The sequence below is a fragment of the Cinclus cinclus genome, chromosome 2 (assembly GCF_963662255.1).
Source record: "Cinclus cinclus chromosome 2, bCinCin1.1, whole genome shotgun sequence".
Taxonomy (NCBI): Eukaryota; Metazoa; Chordata; class Aves; order Passeriformes; family Cinclidae; genus Cinclus; species Cinclus cinclus.
The window spans coordinates 43,374,744-43,392,204 of record NC_085047.1 but is presented as its reverse complement, the minus strand read 5'-3'; the positions used below and the strand labels follow the sequence as shown (position 1 = coordinate 43,392,204).

Sequence of the window (17,461 nt, the reverse complement as noted above, 5' to 3'; positions counted from 1 at the left end):
TTCAGTCTACAAAATCTGATCTCACACCTCTACAATACTGATGCAATTTTATTGAGTTAAGTGCTTTTCTTTCTGTTGGAACGAAAATTGCATTGCTATTGAAATTTCTATTGCATTTCTCACTACTGAAGTGAGATACTAGTATGAAATGTGTCTCACTAATAACCACATGCAGTTTGAAAATTAATTCTATATATGTTCAGCAAGGTTTGCTGTTAGCCACTCCAGTGAAAGCTGACTGTAAAATCACAGTGCAATACAGACTGGCAGAACAGGACAGAAAAGAAAGGGTAAGACACAGATTTTCCCAATTCTGAAATGAGAGGCCTTGTATAAGCTACAAATTATGGTGTACACCTACATGAAAATATGATAGAAATGTCAAATAACCTTTGCAGTTGTAACTATACTCATGAAGGTTTTGTTACCAATTGCTGCATTTTAGAAACTCTGAAAGTACAAATACTCAGCTTTACGTTCATCCCAGGCTCTTAGAAAAAAAGCAGGTCTCACCAAAGTATATGCTTTAAAATAATTGCTTTTACATTGCTGTAATATATTGCTGACCTCAGTGTCACAGTAATTTGGTTATTACAAATATTAATCAGCTCCAGAAAGATATCACTGGCGATGGGGTTATTTAATAGCATTCATGGAAAGACCACAGGTAAAGAAGTAAACAGCCATGCTTCACAATTATGTTGAACTTCTTCCCAAACAGGTTTCTATTCTCTAGAGAGTCATAAGGAGAGTTCAGACATATTTCAAGGAAGCATCTTCATCCTAGTTTAAATTTCTGAAAGCACGAGTTTATCTGGTTAATAGTATTAGAAGAGCTTCTAAGTGATACTGTTGTAAAGAGTTCCAACCATCAATTAAACATCATTTAGCTTTTCCCACGTATTTGTTTACATTTATTTTTTGCTGTTGTCTCTGATATTTTACCTCCCATTGAGTAACAATTTTTAATTAAAAAAAGACCTCCACCTGTGAAGTGGGTACAAATGAAGAAAGAAAGGAAACAAGAACAAGTTCACTGTTTCTCATCATAGAAGTAAATCCGAATGTCATGGGTACCCATAGAAAGAGGTTGTCTTCAGAAAGGAATGGAGTGTTCTGTTTTGTTTTCTCATAAATAAACATTGGAAGCAGGAACACATGTAGATAGATACATTCTGATAATTAACAAGACTACCCCTGCCTCTAAGCTCATTTTCTTTTTTTGGAAATTGTACACAAGAAGCCTTTGGCTATCAGAGGAAATTAATCAGGTGGGACATTCTTGCAATAGCATCTGTCTGCAGTGACAGCTTTACAAGTTAAATAAATAAACACTTGCTGGCATAACCATACTGCTCTCTGGAAGGGGAGTAGTGAGGTCAGACCATGGGTCTACACAGAATGGTTCTGCTGTTCATTGCCAAATCAGTTCCCAAGATCAGGCAAGTTTCACCATGTTCTTAACAATAGTTTCTAATTGTCATTACTTCAAATGGCCTAGCAAGAAGGTAAAATTTTAATGATATTACTCAGAGGCTTGCAAGCAGTGGCCAATAAATTACTGCATACGTCCATGTACTCTTCTTTGAAAGACTCTGGGATGGCTGCCAGCAAGTTTCAGTGCATCAGACAGGGAGTGCAGCATCACAAATGCTGAATGCTTCCTAATTCATGGCAAATTCGAGTATTTAAGTAAATGGAATACCTTCTTAAATAGCTGATAATTTAAAGTATTGCCTGTGCTTAAAAAACAGAATATCTCTCCCACCTTTCTTCAGTTAGGAAACAAGTTGCCTGTTGCAGGCAAACAGCACACGTTCATTCATTTCACAGTCTGAGATCTACATTCCTACCTTCTCCCTCTGTGACAAATGAGATTTTCCCCTTGCGTGTTATGCGATGTAATTGTTGGTCACTGCAGTGAAAGGTTTTCTTATTAAGCCCTTTTTTAAAATGCTAGTGAAACTTATAGCATGTTATTTATCACTGGAATAAGCTGCTCTTTTTCATTGATTTCAATGAAGCTGTGTCGAATAGTTTGGCCTGCTTTTGGTACTTGACCTGTACCACAGCTGATAATTGGTTTGCCAGTCCATAATAGGTCTATATATTTTGCCCTTTGTTCCATGAAAACAGCTATAATCCTGCTGAAATCTTGATCTTTCATTCCTCTAAAATAATAGTTGCTGTATTGAGAAGGTTTGTCTTGGTGGTGAGGTTCTGCAGTAAACACAAATTGCAAGATCTTCTTAGCTCCCATGAGAAGGATTTAGATAGCTCCCAAGTTTCCAGGTATATTTTAAAAATGGCTTATTTTGATATTATTAAGTATGTGCAATGGAACAGTTAAAACCATCAGCCATATGTGTTGAAGTCTAAAAACCACAATGTTTGATCCAAATTTGGTATGGAGAAGAATTGTTTAATCAATGTCAGAGCACACAGATTATTTAACCAGCAGAAGATGCAACTGGGCAATTATATTTCATTTGTTATTGCCATATCATTGTGAGGATCTCATTATGTTGGTAATGCAAATGTTCATTGTTACATTGTTGAGATCATAGAACCACAGAGTGGTTTGGATTGGAAGGGACCTTAGATATCATCTAGTTCCAGTGCCCTTGCTGAGGACAGAGACTCCTTGCACCAGACCAGGTTGCTCAAAACCCATCCAACCTAGAACACTTACAGGGATGGGGCACCCACAACCTCTCTGAGCAACCTTTCCCAGTGTCTCACCAGCCTCACAGTAAAGAATTTCTTCATAATATATCATGTAAGCCTACATTTCTTCAGTATGAAGCAATATCCCCTTGTCCTATCACTACTTGCCCTTGTAAAATGTCCCTGGTCAGCTTATATGTGGATTTTCCAACTCAGGTTAAGTCACACCATAGCTTCAGTCAGATACAGAACTGCTCTGAATGTCTTTGATGGCATTTACAGTGCCTCTTGTTTACTTGCAGATCTTTAGCAGTATTGACCCCAGCCTCACCCCATGAGGAACACAAATATTAGCCAGCTACCAGTTTTACTAGGAATTGCTGACCATTTTCCTGAGGTCTCTCAGATATTCCAGTTATCTACTGAATTTGTAGTCCACCTATTCCATTATATCTCAGAAATACCTGCAAGGGTGCTGTGGATCACTTTCAAAAATCAGCAGATGCCTCTGCTGCTTTCACCTCACCCAGCAAGACAGCTGTCTCATCATAGCCAGCTCTGAGGTTGGTCTTGTTAAATCTATTCTGGATGTTCCCAGTCTTGTCTGTCATGTGCCTGGGCATTGCTTCCAAGAAGGATTTTTCCCTTAATTTTATCGTGGGCTGACCAGTCTGAAGCTGTCCGAATCTTTCTTGCCTTGCTTGTAGATGGCTTTGACATGTGGTATAGGTGGTATAGGTGCCACCATGGCAAGGTGGCTACCATCTCTCACACCTTAGCTCTGCTCTTTGACTGATGCATGAAAAAAAGTGTAGAATGTTCAGATATGATGATGTTAAAGACCATGTGTGAGTTTGGAACAGAGTGTTAAGAGCAACCCTAACAGACCACCTGTCTTCTTGAAATTAATCCCTGACCAGCAGTAGAGGTTTTCTCCTCAATCTTTAAGGGCTTCCTTTTTCAGAATTAAACATGGCATTAGCTGCAGTCTCTGATTTCAGTGCCTACCTCTGATTAAGATCACAGAATCACAGAATATTTTGATGAATGCTTCAAGGTAAACACATGCCATAGAGCTATGTGAAATGAGGATGGTTTTGAGCAGAGGGTTTAAAGGAAGGAAGGGGCAAAAATTGGGCCCCAAGTATCCAGTTTAGTGCTCTAGTACATCTCTTTTATGTTTGCCTTACTTTTAAGCTGTCTCTGATGCAGATATTCTGTAATAATACTTGAGAAATATTTGCATCCAGTCTAAAGAACCTTTTAGTTCTAGTTTTAAATTAAGGACTCCAGTGGTTTCAGTTCTTGATAAGTAAAGCAGCTGGATTTCACACCAATCACACCAAGGCTTGGTTACATTTTAGTCACAGCAGTGAAGTGATGCATGAAACTGACTGTACTGTAAAATCTCATTGTTATATGGAAGAGGAAATGGACTAGCTCCAGACAATGAAACAATCCAAAGACAGGAAAAATACCATATTGAAGCTTTCAGCAGAGAGAGAGTTGCTCAGAAGAAAAGTGTTCTTTTGTTAGGGGGCAATAAACCATGATCTAGAGCTTAGAATTTAATTAGTCAATTGGAACTGTTCTTGTGTGTCAGTGTGGTGCTACCAGAGTACGGGATACATTTTTCACAGAGTACACTGCATGCTCACCTTATTCCCACCAAGCACTGCAGTTCTATAGAGCAGAGTAAAAAGGTGTAGGTGTTTACCTCCAAATGAATTTTAATGGAGGATGACTTGTATATCTCTTAAATTGTTTATTTAAGCTTTTCTTCTGCTTGGGGTTTCTTATTTCATGTTTTCAACATCACTAAAATAAGACCTTTCTGCTTAACCAAGTATCTCACAGATGCTTCCCTGGATTGCTGCAGTGTCAGTGAGGATGATTCAGGCTTTCCCCTCAAGCAATCTCATTAGTGATGAAGGCAGAAAATTTTCAGCACTCTTCTTCCTTTAGTAGATTTTTCTTTCACTTCAGTTGGCTGAAATGAATACTAGCCAGGTAGTGCTTTGCTTTACCAGTTAGCAAAGCTTATGGCATAAGTCCTGATGAGACTGTTTAGAGGAGTGGGAAACACTTCCCTGTGGAAAGAATTAGCCTGACAGCCTGCAGTGAGAAGAGGTGCCTTTGAAGAATGACAGTAGAGAAGAAAATGCCATCTGTTAAAACAAAGAAATCAATATACCCTGGACTTGCTAGTCCTCGCTAGGGACACTCACAGTGTATTTTTCTCTCGGTGCATGAGTACGCCACCAGTCCCATTGATTTTGTGCTTATAGAAGGAGGATGATCTATACCTCTTGTGGAGAGGTGCTAGCTCTCTGGAGTGAACCACTGAGATTTCATGGGGGAATGTATCATAATTGCTGTAAAATAGCAATTTATCTGCTAAATTCCCATTGACTGAGATAATACCTTGTCAGGAAAGCGTATCCGGTACGATTTTCTATAATAGCACTTCTGACATTTATGTATCCTTGCCTCTTGCATATCAGCCTTGTGAATATCTCCAGGTCAGAATATAAAAGTGCATGATATTTACAAATCAAGAGCTTTGATCCCCCGTTAACTTAGTGATGTTGACAAGGCCTGAGTCACAGAAAGTATAAAGTGTCTTTGTTGTAAGTTTTCACATATTTGTATTAAAGTACAAGCATAAGTGTTCTCAGAACCACAGGTTATGTTGACCTGTTAAACATGCCCTGAAAATCTGATACATTCACAAACACCAGACTGTTACCTCAGTTCTCATTTGAGCCATCCCTATTTTCCTGTTGAGGCTTCTGTTAGCAAATACTGTTTTCAATCAAACTCAACACGACTTCACATGTCCCCCACTCCTGAATGAATTACTGAGCTTTGAACACTTAGTTCGTGGACGGAATTCTAAGGAAAGAATAGAGAAAAGGAAGGAAAAATGAACCTATTTCTATAGAAATAGAACTCATTAGATTTGTTACTTTTGTGTGTGTCACAATTGTGGAAAATATATTTATAAAAGCGGGTTCATGTTTTGTTTTAGCCTTACAAGCTAAAGCTAGATACAGCATTTAAACTCACATTTGATAGTCTATTAGTTATTTTTATGGCTGGCTTTACCACTTGTTTACATGACAGATTTCAGATACTAGGCATTTAAACATCAGCCAACTACTGGCATTCAATGGGCCTATTAATTTTGATTGTATTTCTTTGTATGCCTATTATAGTAACATTTACCAGATGAAATAATACTGCTTAGATTGGTTTCTCCATTTAAAAATGAATTATCTAAATTCTATTCCTAAACAGTAATGACAGGCAACTTGAAGAAAAAGTCATGCAGGCTGTCCTAAATCCTCTTGCCAAGTAAGGGATGAATCACTCCCCAGAAATGTTTCTCTACTGACCAGAGGAAGTGCCTTTTTTTACCCACAATAAAAACATTGATCATAGCATCTAAGTAAGCCAGGTATAAACAGAGGAGGCAAAAGAGTAACAGAGGTGGAATCTCTTGCCCAAGGATCCAGCAATGAGTGACAAAACAAATAAAATTTCCAGTCTTCAGCTTTCAGGCCAGTACACTACTGCAAACTTCCCCTTCACCTTTATAGTCAGTGTGATCTCTGCTGTGGCAGTCAGTGGGAGAAGGATGACAGCTTGGATGGCCACCTGTAATGATGTAAAATTGGTAGGTTTATGTTTATCTGTTCAGAAGTCACTCCTCTAGTTCACATATTTTTCAACCAGCACTCCATCACTCTGTGATATTGACTGCCTGGGCAGCAGCATAAACCAGAGGAATGTCCCACTCTAACCTCACTAATGAAACTTCTTTTGCATTGCAGTTGACCTGGACAGGTTGAATGATGATGTGAAGCGTTACAGCTGCACTCCAAGGAACTACTCTGTCAATTTAAGGGAGGAGCTGAAGCTGACAAATGTAGTTTTCTTCCCCCGCTGCCTCCTTGTCCAGCGCTGTGGCGGAAACTGTGGCTGTGGGACTCCAAACTGGAAATCCTGCACCTGCGTGTCAGGGAAAACAGTGAAAAAATACCACGAGGTATTTCATTCTTTCTTTGTTACTTCTTTTTGGTATTCGTTGCTTCCGTGGATTCTGAAGTCTTTTCTCAGAGCTGTGTGTGCTGTTTGTTAGTAGACAGTGTACATGTGAGAAAGAGGTGTTGGGCAGTATTTATGTGTAAATTAACTTAGAAGAAGTTGGAGAGAGCTTTTGCCGCCTCTGTGTAGATGCCACCACAGCATCCTAGTGAATTTTGTTTCAGGAATGAGCCTTATGTTAGACTGATTTTTCCCAGTCAAGAACTAGTACAAAGTAAATGTATATACCACTGGAAATACTCTTTTTAGTAACATAGAGACATAGGTTTCTTGAGATATTTTACTTAATTTCCTTTTGCTTTAAACTTATGCTCACATTTGGAAATTAAAATTAATTCACTTGTAAACTCTCCTCCCTTCCAAATTTATTACTTATAGGAGGCAGCTGAATCATTCTGCCTTAGCTTTTTCTACCCCACTCAGCAATTTTTTAGGAAGGCAAAATTTTTGCATAGGAACAATGCCCATTATTTTAATCCCTTCAGAACACATCTAGAGAGGAAAAACACATTGTATTTTTGCCTCTAACGCAGTATTTTCAGACGAAGTTATGAGCAATGTTCCCTAAAGTGAGCCTATCTAGGAGAGTTACTTGGTAGTTGCCTTTCAGTTGTTGGAAGGTAGGGTAAGCTGCATGCCATGCTGACTTACTTCTGACAGGTATCTCTTGTAAGAGCCTGATTTAACACTTGGCTTAAGGCCCAAGTGAAAATTAATTTTACGGACTTTAAACCTGGATGCGATGTAGGCTCATAACATTAAGGCATTATCTTGAGAGGCCCTGGGGCTGCAGAAGCAGAGGGTTGTTGAAGGTCAGAACTTGCCCACGTTGTGAGCAGTGTGGTTACTCTTTTCAAAGGTAAGAGATATTTTCTCACATGTAACTGCAGAACACAGCATACTCCATACAGCATACACCACATGTTAGGACTGGAGAGCAGTTAATATTTTCTCTAATTTTAAACAAGATGCAGGGGATGACCCTAATAATTACAGAGCAGAAAGCCTTATCTCAGTGGTAGAAAAGTTAATTGGAAAAAAATAAATAGGTCTAAAGCACCTAGATGACAATGAGCTGATAAAATTAACTCGGAATGCCTTATATATGAATAAATATTTATGCAGAACCACAGCATTGTACAAGAATGCTAAAAGGACTGGCACCTCCTGCAGAGAGCAAACAGTCAACCAGACAAGATCAGATGTGGATTAGAAGCTGGTTAAGAGATACAGATCAACGAGGTGGAAGAGACAAGCAATTTCCTAAATGGGAAAGGGCTATCTGAGGGTGCCCCCAGCACAAAGATTATTATTTCATGTGTGTTCAGTCTGGAGGGAGGTGAACAGAGAGGTGGCAAAAGTGACAGGTGGCACAGGAGATAACATACTTGAGCAGCAGAGAAGGCTGTGAGGAATTTCAGAAGGTCTTTGTAATGCCTTTTAAATGCAGGTTAGAAAAGCAGCAAGCACTAGGATGAGTGGTCTCAACTTTTTATTCATATAACAGTGGGTGTGTGAGGGGAGGAGGAATAAATGAGGGGTGGAAATTGGGCTAAAGGTCAAGCAGTGAATCACTGTGAAGAGCTTCAGGAAAACTGTTGTTTAGTGCAGTGATAAGAAAAAGTGACAGTCTTCTGCAGGAATGGAGATGAAGGGGTAATAACACTGCAAATATTGTGGTATGGATAAATTGGTGGGGGACTTAGACTAGGTTTTGACCATTGATGCTTAAAAGGACAAAGGCAGACTAGAAAAAAAAATAGAAGCAGCAAGCATACATCATGACAGATGTAGGGGAAAATACAGATCAAAAACATTTATAAGAAAAAGTCACTCAAGAGTTTTGGATCATTTCACTTAGAAAAAATTCTAAAGAGAGGACAGAGTGAAAGATAGGAAATAATGAATAGTAGCTAAAGGAAAATCAGATCTTCCTAAATAATCTTTTCCTTAAGAAAGTAATAAGAGAGACACTGGAAGAGAACTAATTTAAAATTATGAAAAGGAGTTGAGTTTTTCTCACAGTAAAGCTGTATGGAATTTCAACACTTAAATATGAGTTGTGTATAATTCAGAAGATTTCTGAAAGAACTAGAAGTCAAATATAAGCTAAGGAATCCTGGGTTATGCCTGTATCAAAAATTAAGCCAACTGTTGACAGCAACTAGAAAGAAAAATGCTGATTATAATTATGTTATCAAGCACTTACTTTTTTCAGGTGTTTGGAAACAGTTAGTGGTGGAACACCAGAATATCACACTAGCTAGGTATTTCTCAGCATCAGGATTTCATGATTTATGACTGCCCCAAATTAATCACTAAATGCAGGAAATTCAACATTGACACAAATATATCACTGCTAGTTTATTTTCCTACTCATTTCTACTCTGAAAACCATATGAATTCAAGACAGTGTTTCATCTTTAATATTAAATGGTCTTTGTAAGTTCAAATTTAAATTTTATCCCTTAGGGATGAATTAACAGCTCACTGAGCAGATATTTAGCCAAGTGTCTCCCATTAACATGAGTGGAAGTCATGCAGATAAATTCATGTATGACATACTAAAGATGTGTCCATTAATTTTAGTCCAAAATGTTTTCCACTTTATTATTATTATTAGCCACACACAGTTAATCAGTTTTATTCTTATTCTCCTTTGACACTTTAATTTTACATAAATACCAGGTAGAAAAGGCACTGAAGAGAGGCTTATCCACATGCCAGTTTTAGAACCATAGAGCCAGTTTACTCCCTTAAAAACCAATTTGAAACCCACTAACCTTATCCAAAGAGCCTTTAGTTGCATAACGAAGGATGGAGCCTTACACTTTATGAAATCCCCAGCACCATTAATTTGGTTAAAAAGCTCAGCCTTCTGCTCCAGGAGGACATAGGCCAGATTCAAACAGAAGTCTCTTTTAATTTGATTTACAGAAGACACCAGAAGGAAATACTAGGTCGTGGAGGAAGGAAGGTGTTTCAAGTACCTGAAATGGAGTCCTGCAGACCCCAGACTCTTTCTCTTGCCAGACTAAGTTGTATCCTGGAGCTTCATCTACTGAGCTCCTGAACCTGCAAGAGCTTTGTGTCCTACAAATGGATATGCTTGTCCTCTAAAGTAAAAATGTCTTTGGAGATCACTTAAAAGTCCCCTAGCATTTCTGAGCTGCCCAGTATTTGGTGTGAGAAAGACAGCAGGCATATTTTCTAGAAGCCATAGGCTCCTTTTTGGCTTTGTGGAGAGTGCTGGAGTAGCTGCATGTTGGCAGCTATGGGAACCTTAAAGGCCAGGGTGTTTCTTGAAAGAAAGGCTTCTATTCCAGAGAGATTTCAAGGTTATCTTCTTCTCTTGCTCTTAATGCATTTTAGTTCCCTCTCAGTTCCTGTTCAAAGCTTCCCACTGTAATCACTGAGCACTTTCTCCTTGCCTAGCCTCTCAGGACTAATAGCTATCACATGGAGCCTTTAATTTTCCCAAGCTGAGAGTGCTGCTCCAGTTCCCTGAATGGAATGTACAGCTCTTTTCTATCGTGTCCGACTGGAAGAAGTGATGTAACAGCAGGGAAAATGAGAACATGAGATGGCCACAGTAAGGGGAGCTTTTCTTTATTGCCCTGGGACATGTTAATCATGAGATCTTTGGTCTTCTTTATAGCCTGGAAGTTTGCCATGACTTTACCAAAATACTCAGCAATTTTTAGAAATGAATGGGGTCATAACTTGGGTAAGCAGATAATTTTATTGGTGGGTTATTTATTTTTTTTACTTGCAGGAGTCTTGTGATGCTCTGTGGTTTTCCATGGCTTCTGAGTTTGCTTAGGAGCGGAGCAAATACTCTGGACAAATACTCATGACTTACCACATCATGTCACAAACCCTTCAAACCAAACAGGCCAAGTCCTGGCAGTGTCTGAAAACGTCTCTCAGGCATAGTCTGCCATAAATGATACTGAGTTACGTTGCAATGCTCTGTGCAAGGGAAAGATAAAGCAAAGGAAATGGATGCAGCACACCTTAATCAAAGCTAAGCCCTACTGCTGTCTAACTTTCTAAAGTGGACCTGATGCAAAAGCGTGTTTCCCACTGCAGTTCATTTCCTTAAAAATACCTGGAGCTGCTCTTTAAAGAGGCACAGGCTTTAAACCTAGAGATTACTCAGCACAGAGAAGGTGTGGGGGAACTCAGGCCAGGACTCAGTTCAGCTGTATCTGTGGCAGTGCTATCCAGCCAGCCTCAGAGAAACAAGAAATCAGTTTCCCCATGTCATTGCTGTAACTGATGAGATGTGAAATAAGTTTCCGTGGGGAGTAAGTGCTTTTAAGGTAGCAACCAAAATTTGTCAGAATGTATAAACCTCTGCACAGTGCTGAGCTGCACAGCTAAGGGGTATGTAAGGAAAAAAGAAAAACGGTGATAGCTGATTGCAACTTTTACCTACTTATTTGTCTCTCCTGTAAAGACTGATGTGTTGTCCACTGTCTATAAAGTGCTTCTTCCCCCACCCACACCCCTTTTCAAAGCATTATGCCTCCATTCAAGTCTTGACTGGAGCTTTCACAGGACATGCATTCAGTTAATTCTCAGAGAGAAGGTTTTGATTAGCATTAGGGTGGCAATTTCATAACCTTTGGCTGCCTTGAGAGAGGCAATAGGTACTCCAGAGCATACAATACTGTATTTTGGCACAACTTGCTGGGGCATGAAAACAGCTTCAACTTTGCAAAGGGAAAACAAGACAGAGGAAATATTATACGGGAGAAAAGAACAATAGAGAATTAAAAAGTGAAACTTCAGTAAGACAAAGTTACTGCAATGGAGTTAAGAAATGTACCTAATACAATTTGGTGCTGCTGGGGCTTTTTTGGTTTTTTATTTTATTTTTTTGAGAAATAAGAAGCAAACCTTAAGGAGGCACTTGAGAGAGAAGACAGTAATTCTCACAGTGTATTTACACAGGGAAACATAACATAACTGGTCAAAAATTATCTGAATGCTGCTGACACAACAAAGGGAATTTGCTAAGGGATTAAAAAGAGCTATAATCATCAAAGTAGTGTGTAAGGAATATTGTCTGATTGCTGTATGTCCTGGAGTTGATAGTACATGTGTAAAGGAGATAAAAGGTTGTTATGGTAATAAAGGCACAGAATTAGCCTGACAAAAGAGTTAATTCATGGAATATTATACAAGAAGCAGCAATGGGATTTATTTGGAATGCAAGTACAAGGAAACAAAATGAGTCAGAAGTGACTGCTAGGTCACGGGATGAGCAGAGAGAACACAGAAGTGCGCTGAGATGAAAAAGGTTCATTTTTTAACTAGATGAAAAATAAAGTTCTTGGGTTGACATCTGGAAGTGAAGCAAGTGAGACATCCTGTGATACATGTCAGGACAGAGAGGCAGTTTGTGAAGGAGGAACACCTGTATCTAGTCAGTGATAAAACAACAGCTGTATCATGATGCACACATAATTCCTGACAAGATCAGCAAAAGTGAGGGTCTTGATGTCACATATGTCAGAAGCATCGTAGGTTTAGTGAGTGCCTCAGGTACTTGAGTTTTAAGCCAATTCTTTCTTCCCATGTTTGTTGCATTAAAACCAGGTGTTTCTTATGCATACAAATAAAAAAAATAAAAAGAAACATTAATCCCATCTATATTTAATAATCACATCAATATTTAATAATCCCTTAGTTTGCCTGCCACCACTGATCAGCAAGCCAACTCATTTTTCTTGTCCCTGATACCCTGTAATTATTTCTGGTAAGAAAGAATACATCTTTGAGCCTATGTCATTGGTTTAGGCTATGTTCCTACTAGAGTAAAGGTCCTTATGCTAAATTATGAACCACCTTCCCACAATGCTTGGCTTCTTATACTCAGCTAAACCGTCAGTGACCTTTGGATTAGGTAACTTTCCAAAATTGTGGAGTAAGATTTTTTATGTCTCTCAGAACTTGGATCTGTGTTGAATGTTTTGTACTTTTGATGCTTCCTCTTTCATGAATCTCAGACAAATATAATTTGGTTTGCATGCTAGAATGCTGTTATTTTTAGATGTCCAGAAGGAGATTAGATAATGCTGCCTAGCAAAATTCTAAAATAAGTTCTGCAAAGTACAAATTTCACTATCTAAAATAGCATCCAGAGTAGCTCACCATCCTCTGTCACAAGAATTAGAAGCTAATTAGATATTGGGTAAGCCACAGTCGTATTATTGATTTTCTGTAGGCTTCTTAAGATAAACAGAAAGGAAAAAAAAGCTGATTTTTGAGTGAGGCTTCATTTTTCTGTTAGGTCTTAAAATACTGATTAAGAATTTTAAAAAAGTTATGTTACTGTTGTTACTAATATGTAAATGATAAGTCAAAAATGCCTGTGGGGAACTTTCCCTCTTCGCCTTTTAATAAAAAAGAAATTGGCCATCATGGACTGTCACATCTAAATGTTGCCTGACTTCAAGGGTCAGTGATACCTGTCTAGGACTGTCAGCAGATGCTGAAGGGTTGGTTCACCTCATCTGGCTCTACCCACTTAACACTTGTGAGTCCAAGCTTTGGGTTCCTTTCCTAGTCCTCAGAGCTAGTCCCACCAGAAGTGGGTGTTCCAGGTGAATCATGCTCTTGTGTTGCTGCTTTATTGTGGCTTCTACTGGAGACATGCCACATATGGATCAGGGTGAGCAGGTTGCCTCCAGCTGTGTCCTCTTCTTGGCAGTCATTGCAACTCTGCTGTCCTCAGCTCCTGATCTTGAAGTGTTAATCAGTGTTCTTACAGACCTGTTGAGATGATAGGGGCCATCAGCCCTGACTTCCTGTGCTCCACAGGCGACAGGAGAGCACCTGCTGCCCCCAGAGCACAACCCAGACTGGTACAGCACACCTCCTGGAAAGGCAGTCCTCAAACAGGCTGGAAACACCCCAGTTCCTTGGAGGGCTGTCCAAGCAGTGAGTGGGCCTGACTTAAACAAGTGTGCCCTAATTCCACTTGAAGTTTTTCTTGCTTCAGCTTCCAGATCCTGGTTTTTGTCATGGCTTTGATCTCATTTAAGGAGGCTTTCAGAAGCTGGCATCCAGATTCAATACAGGCTCAAGGAGCAAGATTGCTGACAGGGAAACACATATAAGCATTTTCTTTATATTTCCTACATCGCTGCCCCCAAGGAAAGTTACGTGGTGGCTACAGTCATCTTACCTTGAAACTTCTCAGATGCTCAGGCACATCTACAAAGTAAAATGTCATCCAGCATATTGGTGTGCTCCTATGGGGCTCTCTGCACAGAAAGTGCCCTGCACTTTTTTCATATGACCTATAGCCACCAAATCCAGCTCAGAAGCAGAAGAATTTGTCTTGATTTTATTTTAATTGTTTTTATAGTTTTATGACCACCATTTACTAAGTGCTTGATGAGAGGGACATGACTGTAGTTACATGCTCTTTGTGAGGCAGTGATCTGAGTAGCTGAGGCACTGCAGTTTGATGAGAAGTGACAGACACTGATCCTTTAATTTGAAAACTACAAGGTTGTTCATTTTCACCCCCACGAAAAAAATCAAAAATCTTTTGAGCATTCTAGACCTGTCATATCCATATTTTCTTACAGCTACTGATCCCATGAAAAAAATAGTGATAAAGTGTCCCAGACAGAATTTATTTGAACTGTTCTCATTAATTCAGTAGTTCCTCAGCTTTAAGGATGTGACCATGTGATAAATAAGCAGCAGCTGTTTGCAGAATAAAGGGTTGTCTTCCATCTACTTTGGTTACCAGAAATGGACTTACTTCCAAAATCTTTTCAATTCCCTTGTGGTTAGATGAAAATAAAACTATCAGGTGGGATTGAGACAGATAGCTCTGAATATCAGTTCTGTGATCACCTATCAAAATAGCTCTGGAGAGGGATCTGGACCGGCTGAATCTGAGACCAGTTGTGTGAGGTTCAACAAGGCCAAGTGCCAAGTCCTGCACTTGGGTCACAACAGCCCCAGGCAGTGCTGCAGACTGGGGGCATTGTCTGGAAAACTGCCTGACAGAGAAGGACCTGGGGGTGCTGGTCAACAGCAGCTGGACATGATCCAGTGTGTGCCCAGGTGTCCAAGAAGGCCATTGTCATCCTGTCCTGGATCAGCAGTGGTGTGGGCAGCAGGAGCAGGGCAGTGACCGTCCCCCTGTGCTGGGCACTGCTGAGGCCACAGCTCCAATCCAGAGAAGGGCAACGGAGCTGTAGAAGGGTCTGGAGCACAAGTCATACATCTGAGGGAGCTTGAGGGTGTTTAGACTGGAAAAAAAGAGGCTCATGGGGGGACCTTATCACTCTCTATGAGTCTGCCTGAAAGGAGGGTGTAGCCAGGTGGGGTGGGCTTCTTCTCCCAGATAAAAGAGGTAGAACAAGATGGCATAGCCTCAAGTTGCAAAAGGGGAAGTTTAGAGTGGATATAAGGGAAAATTTCTTAACTGCAGGGGTGGTCAGACATTGAAACAGGCTGCCCAGGGAAGTGGAAGAGATGCTGTTTGTGGAAGTATTCAAAAAGCATGTGAGATGTGGCATTAGGGAACAGGAATTAGTGGTTGACTTGGCAATGCTGGGATTACGATTGATCTCAGAGGTATTTTCCCACCTAAAGTATTCTATGATTTGATAATTTCAGCTGTGTTCAATCACCATTTTCCTGTCATGTCTGAGGAAGTACTGTGCTCATGCTTCTTGATAAAAAACACAGGGAAAGCTGTCAGATGTTCTGTTAACTTAAATACAGTCCACATCTTGCTCTCATCCCATTGCATACTTTGATTTGCTCTCAGCTGGAAACATCAGATCTACCTACCCATGATCTTGCAAACTGCCAGTCATCTGCATTTGTCATATTTTGCTGGTAGACTTGTTTAAGTAAGGAATTTATCATGGGCTCAATGTCAGCAGCTGTACTTGACTTTAAAATCATGTTTTCTTAAAAAAAGCATCTTTGAAGATGTGGTCTGTTTTTAGCTCTGTAATAATTACAGCAGCTTGATGGGGTTCAGTTCCTTTGTGCTTGGGATGACAGTGTGATACAGCAAATTTTCCTAGTGTCCATCAGGATTAATTGCATGTCTGGATGCAGCCAATGTTTAAAATCAATTCAAAGATACGATATTGTTGTTGCTTAAAAAAATAATAATAAAAAAGTAAAATTACATGTTTCTGCATTTCTAATAGGGCAAATTAATGAAGAAAGAAACTACAGAAACTACTTTGAAAAAGAAAAAAAAGATTGTTGAGTAACAGAGTGATCTGCTATAAATTAGTTATAAATCAGTTATAAAAGTTATTAAAGTTACAAATCAGTACAATCTGCTGGGGCAGAAATGTGGGTGCTTCAGTAGTTGAGGTGTTACAGACATTTAGGTCCTACTTCCCAGTCGTCCGCTGTCTTTGGTAGATCATGCACTTAAAAGACATCTCTCCATCTTTGAACAAGCAAGAGAAATCCAGCTGATCTAGCAGTCACTTGGCCAAGCTAGCTCTTTTCTATAAGCTACCACCCCTTTCCTAGGGGTCTCAAGATCATCTTGCCTAGATAGAATTTTTTTCACAAATGTCTATTATGACGCTTACTTCCCTCAGAAGCAATTTTGTTTTCCTGTTTGCTTGCCATTTTTCACAATAAATTCTTCAGAAATCATTTAGGCTGAGGCAGAGATTTTTAAGGTAAGCCAACAAAGCTCATATTCCACAGAAACTCAGTGGTATCTGACGCATATTCTGTGTGAGCTCCTTTATCTCCTGCCCTTCACAAGTATTTAAATTTTGGACCAATTCTAATGATACGTGCTTCAGAAATTTCAAATTGTGTTAAAAGATGTTCCTTGTTCTTAAAGAGGAGAAATATTGTACAAGGAAGAGGAGGGACAGGACAACTCAAATAGCTATGGGACTGCAAAGATGAGCCAAAGAAAACACGCTTGATAGTTCACATGCAAAGGAGCAACTCTGGACATGGTTAGGAAACTGCATGCTAAAAAGGTACCAGACATAGGAAAAAATACCGTCTGTCCAAGCTCCAGGACAAACAGTACAGCAGGATGTCAAAAGGTGCAAAGGAAAAACTGGAAATAAAACCAAAATGTGTCCAAATTAATGCTGGTCAGGGCCATTAAGGGCTGTTGGTGCCCTTGGGGCCCCAACGTTCTCATCCTCAGATCAACAGCATTTTCTAATTCAATGCAATTTTGTTGATCCTCCCAGGTGCTGAAGTTCGTCCCTGAGGCTGGTCATACCAGAAGAAGAGGCAGAATCAGGAACAACATGTCCTTGGTAGATATACAGCTGGATCACCATGAGCGTTGTGATTGTGTCTGCAGTTCAAGACCACCCCGATAAAAAAGGAAAAATGAAGAAAGAAAAGAAAAAGCCAGACACACTAATTGCATCAGACACACTAATTGCATCTTACCGGACATTTACTTTCAAGCAGGATTGCTCTGAGGACCTTTACTCACTAATCATTTAAAATTTGCTACTAGTCTGCCTTTGCAATTAGCAAAAATCATTGCTGTGCTGATTAGTGTCATGGCAACTAAACAGATATATCATACATTTATGTATCAGCATCCAGGAATTTAGGATTGTGGTTATCTGTAGCTAGATACTGAGGGTTGAGATTTTAAAAGCTAAATTGCAGTCCTTAGGCACACAGTGCC

General features: G+C 39.6%; 1 protein-coding gene across 1 annotated transcript in view; it reads left to right on the top strand.

Moving 5' to 3' along the window:
* The window catches only part of PDGFD (platelet derived growth factor D), a 136,311-nt gene extending 119,170 nt beyond the window's left edge, over positions 1-17,141 (top strand). The window contains exons 6-7 of the mRNA XM_062514587.1: positions 6,504-6,718; positions 17,007-17,141. Of these exons, the coding sequence (XP_062370571.1) occupies positions 6,504-6,718; positions 17,007-17,141 (350 nt within the window). The remainder of the gene's footprint in view (positions 1-6,503; positions 6,719-17,006) is intronic.
* Positions 17,142-17,461: the final 320 nt, after the last annotated feature.